Genomic DNA, 23741 nt, shown 5'->3' on the forward strand with positions numbered 1-23741 from the left:
AAACTTTAGGTATTTTAATTCAAAATTCAATGTTATTAAATCTTGTATAAATACAAAGAGCTGTTTAGAAAATATATATAAGATTTAAAGAGTCATTTTGTAATAAACCCTCAAGGGTCCATCACCAGATAAGAAAAAGAATCTTACTATTTTTTAAAAAAAATAATTTAAATTAAGATACAATAAAATGAAATGTTTTGAGGTGTACAGGCCCATGAGTTTTAACACACATATAGATTTGTGTAACCATCAACAAATTCAGAATACACTATAGTTCCATCACTTGCCCAAAATACTGTAAATACCATCATCTGAGCTCACTATGTAGTAAATATTTATTGGACACTTCTTAAGTGAAAAGCAAAACAGGAGGATGTAGAGGTCTGTTCAAGGTGCCTGCCCTTAAGGAGTTTACGGTCATGAAGGGTTACCAGACTGGGTGGATGACACGATTCTGGAGGTCACCAAGGACTGCTGTGCTGTTAAAACTTGTGGGAATTTCCAACTTCATGCCCTTTACATTCTCAGGAGCATGTGGCACTGGACCCTTTCCTCCTAAAACATTATCCTCCTTTGGTTTCCACCATACTGCGCTCATCTAGGGTCCTCCCACCTCCAGAACCACATTCTCCGTCCCTTAACAGGCTCGTCCTCTCTGCCCAGCCCTTGACCACTGGCTTCCTCAAGTTCAGTCTTAGGCCCTTTCCTACGTTCATGCTACGAATTGGCTTCCACTACTATTTCAGTGTGGGGGCTTATTCATTTTTTCCAAATTTAAAAAATAGTAGTGAAATGTTATACACATTTTACCTTCTTAACCACTTTTAAGAGTACAGATCCGTGCTATTAAGCAACTTCATAATGTTGTGTGACCATGACCACCATCCATCTCTAGAACTGCTTTCCTCTTGCACAATTAAACACAGCACCTATTAAACAACACCCCATTCTCCCCTCCACCCAAGCCCCTGGCAACCACTGTTGACTTTCTTCTTTTAAAAAGTTTTTAATATGTAATTGAGACATTGTAATTGTACATATTTTGGGGTACAATTTGAAATATGTACAAGGCTAAATCTTACAGCATTTTTGCTCAATGAATTTGATTATTCTAAGTACCTCATGTAAGTGGAATCATATAATATTTATCTTTTTGTGGCTGACTTATTTCACTTAGCATAATGTCCTCTAGGATCATGCATGTTATAGCATATTATGATGTTTCTGTTTTTTAAGGCTGAATATTATTCTACTGTGTGTACAAACCATATTTTGCTCATCCACTGATGGATGCTTGGGTTGCTCCCATATTTTAGCTATTGTGAATAATGCTGCTATGAACATGGGTATGCAAATATCTCTTTGATGACCTGTTTTCAATACTTTTAGTATATATCCAAATACAGAATTGATCTTATCATATGGCAAAACTATTGTTAATTATTTTGAGAGCTGCCATACTGTTTTCCATGGTAGCAATTCAATTTTATATTCAAACAGTGCACAAGAATTCCAATTTCTCCACAATCTCCCTAACACTTGGTATTTTCTGTTTGATATAGTAGCCATCCAAATGGAAGAATCCATTTTTCTCTGTAGTTTAAATTCTGTGTTCTGAACTTCATATCCCTATATCTGATTGCCTACCCGTCCTCCCCTTCTGACTGTCTTAAAAGCATTTGAATTCAACCAGTTGAGCTTTGATTTTCCTGCTCTTCCCAAAATAGAAAGCATTATTTAAAAAAGGAGAGCAAGACAGTCCAAAGGATGAAACAAAGCATTAGATATATTGTACAGGTGAATTTCTATGATAGAGATATGTTATCCCGAACTGAATCTTACCTGCTAGGCAATAGACTCCTACTTTCAAGGACATCATCAGTTGAAAGCTCCATTAATGAGAACAAAATTAAATGTGTGATTTAACCAAATTAAATGTGTGCAGCCTTTCCTAACCTCCATAAACCATTATGAGCTCCTCATAGGATCCCTACAAGATTTGAGCCTATCTCTCATATAAACCTCACCACATTATGTTACATGTATGTAAACTTCTATTGCACAGCAGGTTTTGTAAATAGTATCTGCATTTGTAGCGCTTAGCACTATGCCTTATATATCATAGAACTTAACAAAACTGTGTTCAATGACTGAATGGCCCCGGCAGCTCTTAAGATCCACCTATAGAGCACAGTACTTATATTAGGTGCTCAGTATACATTAAAAAAAATTAATAGGTTAATAATTGGCATCATTTCAGAATTTGCAGGCCTAAGATGATAAATAGTACATAGTAAATGACTCTGCATTTCAGTTTGTGTTATATAGTCATCATTCAAAAAAACTTTTAACCTTGTGTATTTATAAAATCACACCAACAATTCCTAGGTAACATAACATTATATCAAATCCATGCCGCTTTATCTTTATCCTGAGAACTATTCTTTTCTTACCTTAGGGTTTCATTGTTTTTTGTCACATCTGGTAGTTTTCTAAACAACTTGCATTTCTTGCTAGGATGTTAGTAACAATTTTAGGCATGAGATGTAAGTTGCAGTTTATAAAATCTTTTTCCTTGTAAAAGGAATAATGATTGCATGCATGAACGCTTACACATTTTAAATCTAACTATATCCTAAAACATTGCTGTAAACGAATAACGTTATTTTCTCCTTCAATGATATGATTTGTATGACATTTCCTGTCAATTTGACAATGATCCTGGTTGTTCATATCGCAGACAGGGAATTCCTAGGATTTGGTGGGAAAGTTAAAGCACATTTTGTGTAAAGATGGATCCTGAAAATAGTCGGTGATTGATTGTCTTGTCTATCTTCTAATACAAAGAGACTAACTCACTCCCCTTTCCATAGCAATTTCAATATTTTGTGAGACTTTGACCTTTGTTTATTCTGAATCAGGGAAAAGACTGGACTTGAATTTTCTTGTTGGTTAAGCATAAGAAAAGATAAAGATTGGTGGAGTTGATCATCTAAATTGTGACGAGTGGGAATTTCTGAGACTCTACAAATATGCACAGAAATCAGGTCTTGGTATTTATTTGTAAATTTATTTATTGAGCTTAAATTTCATATAATGAAATTGATATTTCCCAGAATGTCACTGTAGAGAATAATTTAATTTAATTTCAACTGAATGATCTTATAATCGACTCTTAGAAAAAGTCAAAAATATATTCTTTTATTTTTAATTGACAAATACTATTTGTGTATGTTTATGGGATTTAAAGGAATATTTTGATACATGTATACATTATAAAATGATCAAATCAGATTGATGAACATATCTATTATCTAAAATATTTATCATTTCTTTCTTGTAAGAACATTTAAAATCCTTTAACTATTTAAAAATATACAATACTTTGTTACTAACTATAATCACCCTGCTAGGCAAAATGAAATAAACCTAAAAAATATCCACCTCTGCTAGAGGAAGAAACATTCCTTTAATAGTACTGCAGCTGTGAGTAAACAAACCCCCCAAACTCCCACTTGATAGAAAACTTGCTTTCTGATAAATATCAATAGCTCTATTTAGACATTAAAAATAATTCTAGAAATGATCCCAAATCACTTGGGCTAAAAAGCTAATAAAAACCTATAAAAGAAAATGTATAGAATATAAGTATTATATATGTAGTATTTGTAAAAAAAAAAAAAAAACTATGCTTTTTGGTATTGAGAATTCTATAGTGGGAAAATTATGAGCCAAAATAACATATATTTATATTAAATAATGTATATATACTTAGATTGTTATTTTGGCTCATACTTTTCCAACCATAGAATTCTCAATACTAACAACCGTAGTAATTTTGCTGAGTTTTTCCTAGACTCAAATGGATATACTCATTTCAACAAAGTAAGGTTGTCCCTATTAACCCTCATTCAAATGCATTGGTCTAGTTGTATTAATACAATAAATGTAGCACAACACCTGTCACGGAAGAAATGAACATAAGTAAGCAGAGCATGTCCAATCTCTGTTCAATCAGCAGTTATTTGAGTGTGTGTAGAAATATTGGTCACTCTCTGATACTGATTTTTAAACAGAATATGTTGAAAACATATTCTATCATTTCCCCAAAATTTTATTTTTTACATTTATGAATTTAACATTTATCATTAACTTAATAAACAAGTTAAATAATTTTAGTGTTACAGTTCATTTTGTATTTATTGTAATGAAGTATAACATCTTCAGAAAAGTGAACAAATTGTTTAGCTACTGAATGTACCAGTTTATATCCCCACCAACTCTTCCTGAAATCTCTTTATGTTCCAATGGTGTATTTGGTGTTTATATGCCATAAGATTTGAATTATTAGTTTTATAAAGAATTTGTGTATATTCTACAATATGATGTGTGATTTTTCTTCTAGCACATTTTCTAGCTAGTTGAGACCAAAATACAGATGTATAACGAACACTAGTTTTTGTATCACGTTTTCTTACTAAATACATACATTGTAAACTTTTTATTTTATTTATTTATTTATTTATTTATTTTATTTATTTATTTATTTTGAGATGGAGTTTCGCTGTTGTTGCCCAGACTGGAGTGCAATGGCACGATCTCGGCTCACCGCAACCTCCGCCTCCTGGGTTCAAGCAATTCTCCTGCCTCAGCCTCCCAAGTAGCTGGGACTACAGGCACGCACCATCGTGCCCAGCTAATTTTTGTATTTTTAGTAGAGACGAGGTTTCACCTTGTTGACCAGGATGGTCTCGATCTCTTGACCTCGTGATCCACCCACCTCGGCCTCCCAAAGTGCTGGGATTACAGGCTTGAGCCACCGCGCCAGGCCTTAACTTTTTATTTTTTCAATAGTTTTCCTTTAATTCTCTGGGCTTCATAAGGTAATATTAAAATAATTTGCAAGTTTTTTCTCAAATCATCTTCTATTAATCTATTTTTATTCCTTATTTAACTAATTCTGTTATTGCATTTGTCAAATTTTCAGAAAAATGCCAGGTTACAGTAGTGATATTGGACATACTTTTCTTGTTCTTGGTTTCAGTGGGAATGCCTCTGGGCTTTTGGTATTAAGTATGTTCTTGGCTTCTGGTTTGTTGCAAACATTTTTTTTTTTATCATGTTAGGGAAGTATACTCATCAGCTACTTATTCTTACTACCGCCATTTATGGTGTCTTATGTAGGGACACTGAGTAGGGTTGATTTTGAATCAAATGGAATGGATATAAATCCTAACTCTCATTTTCTGGCTGTGTGATCAGTAAAAGTATTTAATTTCTGACATTTCAGTTAAAGCATACCTGTATTTGTTGAGTACCTATTATGTGGTAGCAGTATACTGGATGCTAGTAGAAATAATAAAAATGGACAAGCCTACTTTGGGATCTTGTAAAGTAGAGCTGATTAAATGATGCAGGAGAAGTAGGAGAGGAACTACAATAGAAGAACAATTCCAGACAGAAGAAGAGAATCATGGGACAGAAAAGATTCCAAAATTCTCAGATGGTATGTTCATTTAGCAGTACATATAATACAACTAAAAAATCAGAAAAGACTGACATGGCACCTTATGAGGATGACACACAACTTCATGGTGAATTTCATATTTTTAAAATATCCGTTTGAAAATTTTCATAACAGACTGTAAAGGCAGAAAAGAATAATCAGGCTATAGTGCCAAGAACTCTTAGAAAGTTAAAAGGGGGACTGGCCCTTATGTATATGTGAAAACAATGATAAATTTATAACTGGAAATGTTGGGTTCTAAAACAGTAGCAAAAGCAGCAGCAAAAAAGATAGATACAACATGTAGGTCTGAAATAGTCTCTATTCATAAGAGCTAATAGTATGATAATGAATGCAAAATAACTAATAGGAAACATATAATTCAGTAAGTGGTGTTCAGAAAACTATTTGAGGATAAAAATCAAATTAGAACCTCTCCTCCTATAAAATATTTGGAAGAGTAGTCTCTTAATTTGGAAAAGGAGGCATTGTAAAAAGCATTTATATATCCAGAGTGGTGATGTTTCCACATTCTAACACACCACACAAAGGTTACTGTCATCATTACCATCATGCTCTTCATTATAATCATCATTTATGACTACCCAGGAATTAAAAACAGATTTCCACAGAGCTGAATGTGCTTCTCAATATATTACCAACAGTGTGGTGGCACCCAGATTACATGATAAGCAGAATATACTTTGATATTAAAAGTGTCAGGGCGACTAGCATAAGTCCACATTGTGTCAATTAGTCCGCATCGTTTTATGCAATTAACAACTGAGAACTATATTAGATTTCTATCATCAACTGTTCTGATGCTTTGCTGCTCACCTGGACATTTCACATACAAAGAAAGGTCAGTGTTAGACAACAATGTATATCTTTCAGCAAATTTTGGAAAGCAGCAACTTTAAGAACATACATATTTTATGCAACAGTTTACTCAAGTGAACTTGGGAAGAGATGGAAAAATTTGTGAGAGCTTATCATGGTCCGTTAAATATCATATTCTGTTAACAAAATAACAGACTAATGCATTTTTTTTTTTTTTTTGAGACGGAGTTTCACTCATGTTACCCAGGCTGGAGTGTAATGGCGCGATCTCGACTCACCGCAACCTCCGCCTCCCGGGTTCAGGCAATTCTCCTGCCTCAGCCTCCTGAGTAGCTGGGATTACAGGCACGCACCACCATGCCCAGCTAATTTTTTGTATTTTTAGTAGAGACGGGGTTTCACCATGTTGGCCAGGATGGTCTCGATCTCTTGACCTCGTGATCCACCCGCCTCGGCCTCCCAAAGTGCTGGGATTACAGGCTTGAGCCACCGCGCCTGGCCTAATGCATTTTTATAGTAATATTGGATTCCACCAACCTGCCTGCAAACCCTTCAGTAATCTTTTGTTATCAATCTAGTACTAAATTTGTGTCATTCCTTCTTGGTCATTGCTAATTTCATATACACATACACCTGTCAAAGTTATCTTTTGTATCTACAGATTTTTTGAATTATAAAATATTTATTGGGTACTAAATTATGTATCTGGCACTGTGATATGGCGGAGGATTCAAAAAAGCATCGTGTTCTACTGGCCCCTGAATGTCTCTGACATAATAGATACATCTGTAGTATAGACAAATTCAAGAGTTCTGAATGGGGCTTGAATAAAAAGTATTGGAGAATTTGGAGAATGCCTCTCAGAAGACGTGAGACTTGCACTAGGGCCAAGCTGGAAGTGTGCATCTTGAGAGTTTTAGATATTTAATGGACTGTCCATGATAATTCTGTCGTGGAGAAATTACTCTGGAGAAACATGTTCAAGATTCTATTATGCTTCGTTGGTAAGAAAAGGTAGATAATTATCCTCTTTTATGTATCTTATTTTTTGAGTACTGTCATCTTTGAAATTCTGTTATTTCACATTTTGTGCACGTAGCCTTGTAAGCTACTGAACACCTGAAATTGGTCTGGCATCCACATTTGGCCATTATGTACAGCCTAAATCTTACTGCTATATGACAGTGGTGACTATCTGCAAAATATGTCTTTGTTTTAGTTTTTTTTTTTTTTAACTCTCAGCTTACTCTATTTATACCTATGAAATTATTCATGCTGGGATTCATATTTCCATATTGTACCAATGGGGTGGTGGTTTTTGTCTGAGTGTAACTTTTTTTGTCTGAGTGTAATATTATTTTTATAATGAGAAGTTTAACAGGATAGTAAGGACGTTTTCATGTTATACTAAAAATACAATAAAATAAAGAATAACTTTCGCCAGAGGACTTCATGATTTTGTGCCAGGGTTAAACTGAACATTTAATTAACATAAGTAATCAGTAATGGTTCTTTTTCAGTGAGTATGCGTGTGATTAAAGAATCACAGATTGAACATAATCCTAATTAAAACCAAAACTCTTACCCAGTCTGAATCCTAAGCTAATATTCTTTTCACTATTTTAAATGTATCTCAAAGTAGGTTTTTCTAAATAAAATCTAAACGAGTAAATAAGATTGGTTGGTTTATAATTTCAAGATATTATCTTCATTAGCATTTGTGAGAAAAAACTAATTATGTTACCAGAAGACATTAACAGTTTTATATTATTGGTAGAAATGGGAAGAAAGTGACTAGTTCTGCATCTAGAGCTCATCAGTTTTGTTATAATAATATTCCCTGTGACAGGAAAGTGAGTCGTAGTTCCAGTTCAGGCTGATGAACGTCCCTCCTTGCAGCAAGAGCCTGTAGCTTAGGAGACCATGTGTGCTGTTGCCTTCTTTATTTCCCAATTGCTGTAATATGGCTAAATCACTCATAAATATAATAAAAGATAAAATTGAAGGCATATCCCTGGGATAAAAATTAAAACTATAAAAAAAATTAAAACTATAGTGCTATTTGTATCTTTAGACACCAGTAATAATAGAATTTGTATCATTGATATCCATGATAATGAAATTCCTCTGTACTCGGAATGGCTCTAGGTTTATCTTCATCCTCCATGCTCAGTCTTAATAATATCTTGTCTTCTAAGAAAGAAAATGCCATTAAGTTAGTACACGTTCCTACTGTCTGTGACCTCTGCTTCAATCCTACTCTTATAAGTAGCATATAAATCAAAAATTTCAATTTGGTTTTTAGACTGGAAAGCACTGATATAATACCTTTTAGAAAGATATAAATAATTTGAGAAAATGCCAGGGTACTGGTTAAAAATGCTACAGTGTCATATTTTTCTTTTAATTACAGTTCCATTCATTTGAAAAACAAATTTGATGGAGGCAGAGGCGGTTTAAGCCATCAATATCACACTGCTGAGAATCAAACAACAGTATGAGCTGGGCATCATGAAGGCAGGGATGGAGAACAGCAGAGACAGGGTTGGTCTGGGCACCAGACGTATCTCTGCCACCAGCATGGCCTAGAGCAAGGCAGTTGGAAGATCAGTGGTAAAGCGTTGCTAAATGGAGCCACCAAGCCTGTCAAATAGGCACAACAAAGAAGTTGATGTTGCTTCCTTGGTTTATGTGCCAGATACTGCTCTTCCTTCCTACATGTTGTTTTCTTTGGGGAGATGTTACTGAAACAGCAGCGGTTTGGTGTAGGTCCTGCTGTTTTCTGCACAGAAAGCCAATGACTGCAGTGACAAGGAAGAAGGCTTTATTTGGAGATGGGAGGTCAGTCTCAAATTAATCTCTCTGATCAACTAAAATTAGGGTATTTTTTTTTTTTTTACACCAAGGAAGAAATGTAACAATGTGTAGGAAAACAGGAACTAGGTTGGGGCAATGAAGCAATCTTGATGAATGAGGGGTCAGGCATTTTACTGCTGGATGTGGTGACCTGGTAAGTTTCAGTTCTTTGATACCTTTTTTGAGAGATCTGAAGGCTGTTTCCTGAGAAAGGAGCTCAGAACAGATGTAAAGTTCAAGCTTTAAGACCAGAAGGGTCAATTTTTATTTTTCTACAAAACTATCTGTGGAACTACTGGTCAGTTTCAGAGAGTTCCTTTCATGGCCAAATTTGTTAGAGGCCTCCCTGCAGCTGAGGCCACACTGCCCTTCCTCTGGGAGCACACAGGAGTCAGCCCCAGGGAGCAGAGCAGAACCACCCGCAGGCTGAACCGTGGTGGCCTGAGGTGGCTGTGTGAAGCTGCCTTAGGGGCACATGCCAGCCTCTCAGTGATGAAGACAAGCAAAGTGGGATGATGAACAAATATATCTTAAGATACACCATTGCAATAATAACTAAAAATATGATAGATATTCTGTTTGTTCATACAACTACCAAAGTAAGATTTTTTAAAAAATAAAATCTCTATCCAATCTGATAAAATGTTCACATTTATAAAATATATTTGTAAAGTGTGTTCATATTTGTAAAATTCTAAACATGCTCCCAAAAGCATTTTAATAGAAGTCATTTTGGTTTGGATAAATTTGATCTCTTTAAGTTCAATAAATGATCAAGGACAGATACAATGTAATTTTAGTAGTTTACATTGTCATCTTATTTATTTATTTTTGAAATGAGTGTCTCTCTGACACCCAGGCTGGAGTGCAGTAGTGCCATCTGGGCTCACTGCAACCTCCACTTCCTGGGTTCAAGTGATTCTCCTGACTCAGCCACCCGAGTAGCTGGGATTACAGGCATGCGCCACCACACTCAGCTAATTTTTATATTTTTAGTAGAGATGAAGTTTTGCCATATAGGCCAGGCTGGTCTGAATTCCTGGCCTCAAGTGATCTGTCCACCTTGGCCTCCCAAAGAGCTGGGATTACAGGCATGAGTCACCATGCCCCATCTGTCATCTTTTCTTAATTAACTTAATTAATTCTATAAACTGCAACCCTAATAAAGTATTTGCCAGTGAAACTACTGCAGAGATATGCATACCTTGGCCGGTGAGACCACTGCAGAGATATGGTTAATAAAACTGACACCCCCTACAGAAAGCTTCCGTGTGTTATTTGTACGATTTCATTCAGGCATACTCCTTCTTCTGCTTTCCTTTCGTCGGTTAAGAAATGGAATGCGCCGGGCGCGGTGGCTCAAGCCTGTAATCCCAGCACTTTGGGAGGCCGAGGCGGGTGGATCACGAGGTCAAGAGATCGAGACCATCCTGGTCAACATGGTGAAACCTCGTCTCTACTAAAAATACAAAAAAGTCAGCTGGGCATGGTGGCGCATGCCTGTAATCCCAGCTACTCAGGAGGCTGAGGCAGGAGAATTGCCTGAACCCAGGAGGCGGAGGTTGCGGTGAGCCGAGATAGCGCCATTGCACTCCAGCCTGGGCAGCAAGAGCGAAACTCCGTCTCAAAAAAAAAAAAGAAAAAAAGAAATGGAATGCCTCTGTCTATATCACATCGCCACTGTCAGCATAAAACACTACGTAGGAGATAATATGGGGAAGAATGTGAAATTCGAGTCAAGGACTCCTGCTACGGATGCTGTATTCCCTGAGTGTAATTTAAACTTTAGATGACCCTAAAGTTTGCAGTGTCTGCAAACCAAACTTGCTCTGCAACACAGACTTAGATGGAGCCCCTCCCCAGACCCAATCCACCAGCCTCTTTTTGAAGCAGCTTAGCAGTGTCCATTTCTAAGAGCCTTCCCAAGTCACTGGAGCCTCTCTTTTCGCTGCCACATGTCATGTCCATGCTTTCACATCCTCTCTGATGTGCCTTTCAGAGATTCAGTTGTTATTCTACTAATTTGTAAGCATCTGCCCCTTTTCTGGGTTACTTTGCCTCTTTTTGTACTCATTTGCTAAAATTACATAACAGCAACTATACTGAAGGAGATAAAAAGAATACACCCCTTGTTGATTCAATCTCTTATTTGTCAACTCAAGAAATATTTACAGAGCATCAGTTTTATGCCATATCCTGAGTCTACCAGGCTCAACTGACATGGTCCTACTGGGTTAGCAGACGTGTGACAACCACCAAAAAAAAAAAAAAAGGTATACAAACAAAAATTGTGGTGTGTGCTATGCTGTGGAAAAGTAAGTCCAAGTCCTACAAAAGAGAATAATAGGAGGATCCTGTCTTAGACCAGAGGTGATCAACATAACTTCACCAAGAAAGTGTCGTTTTGAGTGAGACCTGGTATTAGTTCATTCTTGTATTGCTATCATGAAATACCAAAGACTGGGTAAATTACAAAGAAAAGAGGTTTAATTGGATCATGGTTCTACAGGCTGTGCAGGAAGCACAGTGGTTTCTGCTCGGCTTTTGGGGAGGCCTCAGGAAACTTACAATCATGATGAAAGGCAAAGCCTGAGCAAGCATGTCTTACATATCAGGTGCAGGAGCAAGACAGAGCGAGGAGATGCTACACACTGTTAACCAACCAGATCTCATGGTAACTCTGTCAGGACAATGGCACCATTCATGAAGGATCCACCCCCATGATCCAGTCGCCTCCCACCAGGCTGCACCCCCAACACTGGCCATTACAATTCCACATGAGATTGGGTGGGGACACAGATGTGACCGTATGTGTGTGTCTGGGTTGGAGTGGATGCTCCAGGTAGAGGGAAGAGCATATACTAAAACACTGAAGCAGGACAGAACTGTCTGCAGAATTGAAAACCAATGAGCAACAGGAGAGGGGTTTAGAGCCAGACTGCAGAGGTAACTGTGCCCAGCTTTCGGTCAAGAGGCTGGTGTGTTTCTCTTGTTTTTCACTGCAATAGAAATAGATGCACTCATGGATTTTCAATAATAAGTAAAATCAGATCAATACAGTGAAGGTATTTCCTCTTCCCGATATACAGGCAGAGCTTTGAAACAGCCAGAGGTGGTGCGCAGGTAAGTGGGATAATCACTTGGTCTCTACGGTGAAAAGGGGGGGCAAGCTTTCCTCTCCACTTTTCTGCTCCCTTTCCCCAGTTTCTGACTTATATCCTCACTCTGGCAGACTGAAAAACCAACATGAGACCACTTAAGCGGGGGTCGTAGGAGGGACCTTTCATGAGAGAAACTCTCTGCCCCTCTCTGCACCCCAAGGCAGGAGAGTGATGTGTGTGGCTGGAGAGTTAGAAGTGAAGGCTTTCCTAGGGCTCCACTTTCCCAGGGATCTACTTGCCCATGGATTTCGGAAATCCTTTCAGGAAGAATGTCACAGTATCAGGTCCTTGCTCCTTCAGCAGCCATCAGGAATTTTCCATGCTGCCTGTGACTTGGTGGGTCACCTTTCTAATTCTGGGGTGCAAGACGTTTGGGCAAATCAAAGCCAGTACCTTCCAATCAGTTTTTTATCAGTAACACAGATGATATTTTAGGCTCTCCCTACCAGATGTCTTTTTGTTCCTTTCAGTTGGGTTTGAATTTGGATGGGGAATAGTTTGTAATTATTGGGTCCCATAAAACCCCAAAAGGGCTTTTTTTGGGACATGGTGCAAGGACACCAAGTCTGTGTACTGCCTTCATGGTACCACCTTCTAAGTGCGTTCTTCTGATCTTCATGAATCTTGATATCTGCTAAGATACACTTAGCTTTGAAATCACTGAAATAACAATATATAAAGCTGTAGTCTGGCAATCTCAAGCTCATGGGATGATTATGAGGAAGGATAAACTGAGTCAGTAGGCATGAATGGATTGTGAAATCTATTACATACTAAATGATGAGTCACTCAAATCTAAAGGACAGTCTTTTAAACATAAACTTTTTTCATCATAAATACTACATCAATATATACACTGATTTCCTCAATTATGATGAGCAAAACTGATCACTCATATTAATGCATCAAAGAACATTTTTGCTACTAAAATGAAATGATAATTTCATTCCAAATGAAATTATTTTTCATTTGAAAGTATTTCAGAAAAGAATAATTTATTTCATAAACAAATAATTTCCCAGTAGGAAGTGGTTAAAATATACATGATTAGATTAAGCTAAATATTATCTTATTGCTGCTTCCCTAGTTATTTAATATATATATCAATATCCAGTGGTAAAAGATTAAAAGCTAACCATTCTCACTGGGCATGGTGGCTCACGCCTGTAATCCTAGCACTTTGGGAGGCCGAGGTGGGTGGATCACCTGTGGCCAGGAGTTCAAGACCAGCCTGGCCATCATGGTGAAACCCCATCTTTAAAAAAAAAATAATAAAATAAAAATTAAAAAAAAAAGCTAACCATTCTCTGTTAATAAATGGTCAAGATTATGGGTCATTAGGTAAGTTTATTTAGGTAATTTTAGAGTTTTTTCTCTGTTTTGTTTTATTTTTGTCAATATCCAGCAAAAGAGAAATTAAACACTTCACACGGTATAGTAACACTATACTGGTTTTCTATTGCTGTCTAACAAATTTCCATTGAATGATCACTAACTGCTTAATGACAAAACACAAAGTTAGCAGCTTAAACAATACGGATGCTTTTTCATTTATGAAGAGAGTTGAAAATGCATTTAATACACCTCACCCATCTAACATAGCTTGGTTTAGTCCACCTTAAATCTACTTAGAACCCTTACATCAATCTATAGTTGGGCAAAATCATCTAACACAAAGCCTATTTTATAATGTTGAAAGTCTATAAAATGCAAATGGGATTTCAGAAAATACCTCTACAAGGGTGATATTTTAATAATCTTCCATGACCATTGTGCATTCACAGACAGCCTGTGGTCACTTGCGTATCTGCATTTTATTCCAAGTATTACAAATCTTTTTCAAATCATTATATTAATATAATCATAAGGCTGAAATAAATGTCATTAAGATGTCGCCTAATAACATTTTCCTCGCTTCCTATGAATGATCACTAACTGCTTAATGACAAAACATTTATCTAAGGAAATATCCATAAAGGCTTTCTAGCAAGGCTTTACTTTCTTGCAAAATGAAAGATTCTTAATGGGAAAGTCCTTAATGAAGAATTCCTAATTGCTAGTTTCCAAAATGAATTAATTGTAAATCCTTGTTAAGGTTTAATCTACCAGGGTTTCCCGACCTCCTAAAAAGGGCAATGTTAACTATTACCATAATAAATGAAAATAAACAATAATCATTAACAAAGTATTTTGTAGAATTATAAGCTTAGTGATAACATTTAGTATTATGATTCTTCCCTGATCACTTATATCTTCTTTCTCAAATAAAAGTGCCTTCAAGATTTAACTGTCAGAGTTAATATAGTTTAGAATCATTAATCTTACTTTGATGATAGCCTAAAGTTACATTCACTAAATGCACTAAAATATTTTGTATGCAAACAAAGGTTGATAACTCTACAGATCTTCTAAAAAGTCAATGTCATTAAAAATTAGAGGTATCTTATTTTAAAATATAGATATGACCCATGTATATTATTCTATACTCATGAACACTGCAACTAAACTAATATTGCATATTATTTTTATAGAAGGAAAATATAGTAAGGAAAAACGCGTAATAAGGCACTCTACTACACTGATTTGTTTTGATAACCATGTGCCTAACTGATTTAACTGCTATAATGGCTAACAGGGAATATTTTACAATCTTTATGTTCGGCATCAGTTGTTACAGTGTCCTAAATATTACTTTATATTCAACAGATGTCTTTTCTGGAAATTGTGTAAATTTCTCTTACATGAAGTTTTAATTCTGAAAGTAGAATTGGATTTGTGAGATATTAGTAATTTGGGTTCTTTCTAACCCGAGTTGGGTGGATAAAACCAGGCTCAGCCTTATTTGGATTCAGATGATTTCTGTTGTCAACATTTTGCTCATGTCTTTTCTCTCTCTCTCTCTTAAACTTCCAAATTCTTTGGCATCCTTATGTGTTCATTTTGTGATGTTTTACTGGCTTTCTCTCCTAATGTTACCTTGGCGTTGTTGAAAACAACATTTGCAGTTAGTTTTACTGTTTTCTACAGTGAAATATTAAAGCATGATGAGGTGTTGCAATGACAGTATATATAAAATAATAAAGATGCCATTGCTACGCTGTTGAGGATCCGAACAAAGAAAGCCATGCTAAACTTGGTTAATTTGTAAAATTATGATTTCCCTATATTCTGACTAACAACTGAGCGGGTGATAGATAAGCAATTAAACTGAGTTTGAGTAGAGAATTATTTGCTAATTGTTACAAGTTCAAAATTATGCAGACCTCTGCAAATGCTCAAAGCCCTATTTAACTTTGCCATTTCAGTGTCAAAGTACTCAAAAAAGTTCTTGTATAGACACGTTACATCTTAGGCATGCTAATGTTCAAGAAAATACATTGGTTTATATATGAATAAAATTAAAAAAAATGATTTCCATTCTTTTGGATAAATACCTAAGAGCAGAATTGTTAGATCATATGGTAGTTTGATTTTTCATTTTTGAAGGAATTTCCATATATTTTTCTATAGTGGCTGAACCATTTTACATTCTCACCAACAGTGCAGAAGGGTTCCAATTTCCCCACATCCTTACCAATATTTGTTGACTTTTGTTTTTTGATCATAACCATCCTGACAGGTGTGAGGTAGTATCTTACCATGGTTTTGATTTGTATTTCCCCGGTGATTATGATGCTGAACATTGGCCATTGTATGTCTTCTTTAAAGAAATGTCTATTCAAATATTTTGCCCATTTTTAAATCAGATTGTCTTTTTGCTCTTGAGTTACAGTAGTTCTTTATATATTTTGGAAATTAACCCCTTATCAGATATCCAGTTTGCAAATATCTTCTCCCATCTCATGGGTTGTCTTTTCACTCTGCTGATTATTTTCTTTGCTGCACAGAGATTTTTAGTATTATGTAGTTCCATTTGTCTATCTTTGCTTTGGTTGCCTGTGCTTTTGATATTCAAGAAATCATCGCCAAGGCCAATGTCATGAAGCTTTCCCCCAAATATTTTCTTCTAGAAGTTTTACAGTTTTAGTACTTATGTTTAAATCTTTAATCCATTTGGCATTAATTTTTATGTATGGTTTAAGATAAGGATCCAAATTCATTCTTTTGCATGTGAAAATCCAGTTTTCCCAGCACCATCTGTTGAGCAGACTATGTTTTCCTCATTTGATATTCTTGGCACATGCATGGATTTCTTTATTTTGTGGGATCTCTGTCCTATTCCAGTGCTCTATATGCTGTTCTTTATGCATGTACCATACCATTTAAATTGTGATAGCTTTGTAATATGTTTCAAAACCAGGAAGTGTGATGCCTCTAGCTTTGTTCTTCTTTCTCAAGACTGACTTGGCTGTCTCAGGTCTTTTGTGGTTCTATATAAATTTTTGGATTGTTTTGAAAAAATATAAATATAACAATCCAAAATATAAATTTTTGGATTGTTTTCTCAAAACAGTCCAAAATAGAAGAAAAATATGAAAAAATAGAAAATTTTGAATTTTCTATTTCTTTAAAAAATATAACATAGGGATTTTGATGGGAATTGCGCTGAATCTATACATCACTTTTGGTAGCATGTACATTTTATTAATATTAAGTCTTCTAATTGATGAACATGGGATTCTTCTTATTTGTGTCTTTAATTTTTTCATCAGTATTTTGCAGGTTTCATTGTACAAGCCTTTTGCCTTCTTAGTTAAGTTTATTTCTAGATATTGCATTTTTTTGATGTTATTGAAAATGGGATTGCCTTCCTAATTTCCTTTTCAGATAGTTTGTTGTTTACCCAAAACAATGGAAATCAGGAACTGGAAGAGATATCTGCACTTTCATGTTCATCATAGCACTATTTATAGTAGTCAATCAAGATGTGGAAAAAATCTAAATGTCCACGGAGGACAAATGAATAAAGAAAATGTATATCCATATAGTAGAATATTATTCAACCTTAAAAAAGAAAAACATTCTGCAATGTGAGACAACATGAGTAAACCTTGAGGGCATTATGCAAAATGAAATAAGCACAAAAGTACAAATATTGCATGCTTCTACTTGTATGAGGTATCTACAGTAGGCAAACTCATTGAACAAAGAGTAGAATGATGGTTACCAGGGGCTGAGGAAGTGAGAATGGATGCTGTTAATCAATGGACTTCACAGTTCAATCAAGAAGGATGAGTAAGTTTTAAAGATCTGCTGTACAACCTTGTACCTATTGTTTACGATATCATATTGTACAATCAACATCTGTTAAGAGGGTAGATCTTGTGTAAGTTTTTCTTGAAATAAAATTTAAAATAAATAGAACATGAAATCATATATTTTAAAATCTTTCAAATCAGTAAGAATTAAAGCATACATTAATTTATAATTTACTGTTTCGAAACATATGAGATAATTACAAAAGCAAGAGATCAAACTCATGCACCTATGAAAATTACGTCATTTATGTCATTCCACTTTGAGAATAATGACCCAAAGTCTAGCCAGCATCTTCCAATTAAGGCCTGGCATTTTCTGTAGATTAGTGCCTTTGGGTATCTTGCCTTTTGATTCCATAAATATTAGTGGTAGTTTTTCTTATTTTGTTAAAGGCAGCACTAAAGAATCCTGAATACTCACTAGCAATTAGCAACAGGTTCCTAAGGCTGAAGAAAATGCCACAGTCAATGACCATATCTCACTAGAAAGGGCAGGAAATGGGCAGCTGCAGTGGTGGCAGGAAAGTCCGCTGACCTCTGTGGGGTGCCTTTCTCCATCAGTGAAGTGGATTCAGCTGCTGGCACAACTTAATTTAATCTAAATTTATAATACCTCGAAGTTGTTTTAGATCCTACGTGACAAGAGTATAAAGCAGACATTGTCACTTTACAGTCACGTAGTTTACAAAATTAATTCACCCGTATTTCAGAAATAATGCACATCATTCATTCCAGATAAAATCTGTCCTTGCTCAGCACATGCTGGGCTGTGGGTGGCTTCTCCTCACTCCCAGGCCCTTCCACGGGCCTCCTTCCCAGGACACTGCTTCTCTTAACCTTCTGCCTGAGGGACATAAAGCAGGCTGATGCAGGGCTCTCTATTCAAAGTTATCGCTGAAAAATCCCATGGTTTGTAATTTGAGGACTTTAACACTGCTTCAGTTTCCAAAAAATATTCAGATATTTTACATTTAGATATTAAAATGTATATGATGTGCAAAAACGTGCATCCTGTTAGTTGTGCTGCTTTCATGAAGTAACCTTGTCCAATGGAACTAAATTGTATTGTGATGCTGTAGAAATAGTGATTTTGTAAATTTTAACCAAGAAATCACAACTTAATTGGATTAATTTGAATATAGTTATATAATTGTTCATATGTATTTATATATTTATATTTATATATAATTTATAAAAGCTTATATACTTACATTGATTACATTTATATTAATATATAAAATACTAACATAGTTTCAAACTATATTTTGATTGGATTTGTATTTTACCTCTTTGCATATATAAAAACATAAATATTTATTTATGATGTCAATAAAATAATATATCTGCTGGCTAACTATAGTAGGATAGAAATAATTGCATAGAAAGTGAAGAATTATAATAATAGATGGTGTTTCAGAATGAATGACTTCAAGTATTGTTTTTAGAAAGAACCTGTGCACATATCGCACCTTCAGATGCATGTAAGCAACAGACTGACCTGCCTGCGATGTTCTCTGCAATATGATTAACTCACTGTAGCTATCTCACAAAATTAAGACATGCTACATTAAGTATTTTTTCAAAAGTACACAAATGTTATCAGAGAATATAAGATTATGTAGCTATCTTTAAAATACAAGAATGTTTAAAATAGAATATGAATTTCTTAAGATTGTTGATGTTGTAGTTACTAAATGTCAAATGCTGAAGTGTGTACATGAATTTACTGTATATCAGCATGGGGTTTTTTAAAAATTAAAGAGTGTAACTTGATTACCTCTGTAAATAAAAAAAATTTAAAATGAGAGTGGCATTTAAAGTAAATATTTATGAATTAATGAAATTAGGAAAACTGATTTATACAGTTTTACAAACTGATGAATTAAATAATCAGTAAATCATCTTGACTCAATCAACCACAAACTAAAGACTAGTACGATATTCCCACTATGTAGAGATGACTAATAAAAAAATTTACAGTAAAAACACACAAAAGCAACAGACTACAGTTTACAATGAGGTTTAAGGAAAAGGGAAAAATGTAAATGCTACATATATATTTTGTTCCTGAAATCTGATCCAGACAGCGAAGAAACAAATGTTAATTACATTAAAGGAAACTCCTGTCAATACAATATAGAGGAAGTGATTTAGTGAACAAAACAAGAACATGCTTACCAGAAAACAACGATACTTACTGGAGAAAACCACATCACTTTAAGAATCCAAATTGTAAGAGCAAGATTCACAACGAGGATGATGAGTAAAAGAAGAACAAACAAGTAGAGGCAACGCTTTCTCCAGCCATAAATGCCAATTTTGTAGACACACTGATTCTCTGGCCTCTCTATGTGGGTGCCTTCTGTGGCTGTAGTGTACTGCTCACGTACCATCTGCCACCGGGTGTGTCGCGAGAGGAGAGAGAAAGAGACAGAGAGAGGGAATGAGGGCGGCAACTTGTTTGTTAATACTGATTTACTATGAGCCTTTAAACATATTTTTCATCTCAGCCATAAATTTCCAAAATTAATGATTTTTAAAAGGAGAATTAAATATTATTTTGAAACACGTCACTGTGTTTCAATCACAGGGAGATATTTAATCTGTCATTTAAAATATTTTATATATGATAAACTTATTTGAAATCTAGTGATCATATTTTTGGATGTGGATAAATTCAATATCCGTGTTATCTGTCAATCAAGATTCTTCAGGGTTAAACTTGGAATTGAAGCATTAACCTAAAATAATCAAATTACCAAGTTCTAAAAAGGTTAATTGGGAGAAAAATCAAGCTGGTATGTATATCTTCAAAAAGGAATCCATTTACTTGATTTTATGTCAGGTGATTGAATTATTCTTTCTTCAGCAACTAAGTTACTTGGAATTCAAAAGCCTCTTTACAAGATACCACACTAAACTCTGCCTGGAATAAAAGTTCCCAAGTATTAACCTACCCTAAAAAAGATCAGTATATGTATGCATATGTGTGTGTATACAAATCTTTACAAATGCTCATTGCTTTATGTAAATTAGAGTAAGAGTTTTAGCAACAATTTCAGCTTTATAAAAAAATGTAAAAATTTTAAAAATTAATCATTTTTCCCTTTATACAAAGAACCAAAATACTTTTTAGCTATACGGCTAAAATTGGAGATTATGAAGACTTTCCTGATTGTAAATGTAGTAAAATGACGAATCAGAATATAAATACTCCTCTCTGGATTCTTGTGCAAAAGTCACACATTTATTTTTAGGGATGATATGGAGTTGTCCTTATTAAAAATAAGTTATGGTTAAAACAAATCTTTAAATCTCCTTCCGATTTAACAACAGGCATTTTCACATATTCTAACTGATTATCTAAAATTGGGCTATTCATCACATAAGTATTTTCAAATATCCAGGACTGACAGTCAACATTATTCAACCCCTAAATGTTTCATGATTTCATAAGGGCATTATTCACTGACTCATTTCTTTGAGCTCCTCCAGTCTTCCTTGTATTAGAACCAGTGGCTCAAGCCATAGTACCAGATGTTATCCCTGATGATTCTCTCTTCCTCTCAAGGCCACATCAGCAAGTCCTATCAATTCTACCTTCCATATATATCGCAAATCTGTCTACATCGCCGCATTTCCATTGCTACTGCACTAGTTTAGGCTACTGTGAGTCTTAGCTACACTGCTGAAAAATCCACGTTCATTCTTTCCCTTCTTGGAAACCATTCCCCACCCAGCAGCCAATAAGTAAAATGTCAGTAAGCTCCTGTCACTGTATATTTCCAAACCTCCTGATGGCTTTTTGCCATCAGAACAATGACTGGACAGTGACAATATCCAAATGCTTCTATCATCTACAAGACCCTATATAAGACGGCCTTTGCCGATGTCTTTGACTACATCTACTGCTGTGTCCTTTGCTAGAGCAGATACTCTTCAACAGACACACTAATTCTCACCCTGGAAACTTTGTCCTGGATTTGGTCTTTGCCTGCTGGTCCTGCTCATCCTTCAGTAGCAGCACACATGCCATCTCCTCAAAGAAGCCTTCTCTGGACATGCAGTCACTCTCAACCACTTCCCTCTATTATACTGATTTCAAAGAGTGTCTCATCTGAAATAATGGTGGCAGCTCCAGAATTTCTGGAAAGGACAGACTAGGAGAATGCAATTCTTTCTATTAGACAATGCTTTTGTTCACCCTTACATAACATCAAGAGAACTTCAGTATCCATTTAAAACAATTTTGTCACTGTTTGCTGGAGGGCTGATAGCATTCCTGTTATGAGGACAGCTCATAGGTCCCCTAAATCAGCACCTCTGACATCATGTTTCACCTGGGTGATTGCAACAGCCACCTGACTGTTCCCTGCTTGTGCCTCTAAATCTCCTGCAGTCAATGTCTAATGTAGAGGCTGCAGTGGTCTTTTCAAAGCATGCATCGGTTCATGCCTCACCGCTGCAACAAACCCTCCTGTGGCTTCCTATTTCACTCAGAGTAAAAACCAAACCTCTCACCCCGGCAGACATTGTTCCCTGCCTTCATCCAGTCCCTCTTGCCCTGACCCCTCTTGCCCTGACCCCTCTTGCTCCAGGCACCGTGGTTTTACTTGGCCAGGAGTTCCCCGAGTGCGATCCCACCTCAGGAACTCCACAGTTATAATTCCCTCTACCTGGAAGGTCTCCCCCTTGCCTGCATGGCTCCTCTCAACTCTCTGTTCAAAGATCACTTATCAGTGATCTTTGTGATCAACCTATTTAAATAATAGGCCCCACCAGCACCACCACAGAGCTCCTATGCTCCTTCCTGTTGTTTTTTTTCCGTAGCACTTAACTCTGCAGACATACTGTATATTTTACCTACTTATTTTAATGTAAATGCTTACCCCAGCACATGTAAGCCCCGAGAGGGTGAGGTTTTCAACTGTTTTGTTATTTTGCTGTACCCTCGGCCCCTAGAACAGTAGCTGACATGTAGTATGTGCTCAATAAACATTTGCTGAATTAATTACACACAAATGTTGAATGGAAAAATACCCAGACATTTTTACTTAGCATACAGTAAGCAATAAAACGGGTTGAGAGTCACTTCAGAATTTCCTCAACTGTTGATGGGTTAATTTGAAGCCTCCGCATAAACAGGGTACGTTTATTGTGATTAGTTGTTTAGTACTCAGTCTGATGAGGTTCTCCCAGAAAAGGGGATCCTGGGGGATATGCTGTCTTTGGCTCCTGGGAGTCGCCTGACATCTACGTACCTGCTGTGCTGACACCTTGAGTGAGAAGCTGGACCCTACTTCCCCCGCGCTGGCTTTCGGAAGCTGGCCACCTGCTTTCTAGTCCTCCCATATTTGAGCTGTATTTACCAACCAACCTTTTTTTTTTTTTTTTTAAATTGTCAGCTGTATTTCTTTTTATATTGTGTTTTATGACAGCCTTCTTTAATGTTTTTAAGTGACATCTACCAGGGTTCGCTGCATTTCATAAAGAAGTCCTTTTACTCTAGATAAGCATAGGTTAAATCACTAGGTGAAACACTCAATTTAAATATTTTTTTAAAAAGTTGATTTTGTTGTTTAATAGAATGTTAGTTTATATTTCTCACAACTGACAACTGGCTTTCATTTTTATTAGACACTAGTAGAAAGTTACATTTAAATTTAAAGATACCTTTAAACTATATAACTCATCTAGAAAGCCAGCAGAGACTTTCAGAGGCTGTCTGGTTCAACCAGCTTCTTTTAGGTATATACTCAAATCAAGCTTGAGAAGAATATCAAAGACCGGGCGTGGTGGCTCATGCCTGTAATCTCAGAACTTCGGGAGGCCGAGGTGGGTGGATCTCAAGGTCAAGAGATTGAGGCCATCCTGGCCAACATGGTGAAACCCCACCTCTACTAAAAAATAGAAAAAACATAAAAAAATTAGCTGGGCACGGTGGCGCACACCAGTAGTCCCAGTTACTCGGGAGGCTGGGGCAGGAGAATCACTTAAACTCGGGAGGCAGAGGTTGCAGTGAGCCGAGATTGTGCCACTGCAATCCAGCCTGGTGACAGAGCGAGACTTCGTCCCAAAAAATTAAAAAGAAAGAAAAAGGAAAAAAAGAAGAATATCAAACTTCAGCACTTTGAGGTAAGACAACTGCATAGTGGATTCATATTGGTAAGAAATTGCACT

At 36.0% G+C, this 23741-nt stretch overlaps 1 protein-coding gene across 3 annotated transcripts in view; it reads right to left on the reverse strand.

Moving 5' to 3' along the window:
• The window catches only part of SGCG (sarcoglycan gamma), a 158987-nt gene that overhangs the window by 93250 nt on the left and 41996 nt on the right, over positions 1-23741 (reverse strand). For all 3 annotated transcript variants that reach the window (XM_032260096.1, XM_032260095.1, XM_032260098.1), the window contains exon 2: positions 19760-19954. In XM_032260096.1, coding sequence (XP_032115987.1) covers positions 19760-19954 — 195 coding nt within the window. The remainder of the gene's footprint in view (positions 1-19759; positions 19955-23741) is intronic.

Source organism: Sapajus apella, unplaced genomic scaffold (assembly GCF_009761245.1).
Source record: "Sapajus apella isolate SASKATOON/1434 unplaced genomic scaffold, GSC_monkey_1.0 scaffold114, whole genome shotgun sequence".
Lineage (NCBI taxonomy): Eukaryota > Metazoa > Chordata > Mammalia > Primates > Cebidae > Sapajus > Sapajus apella.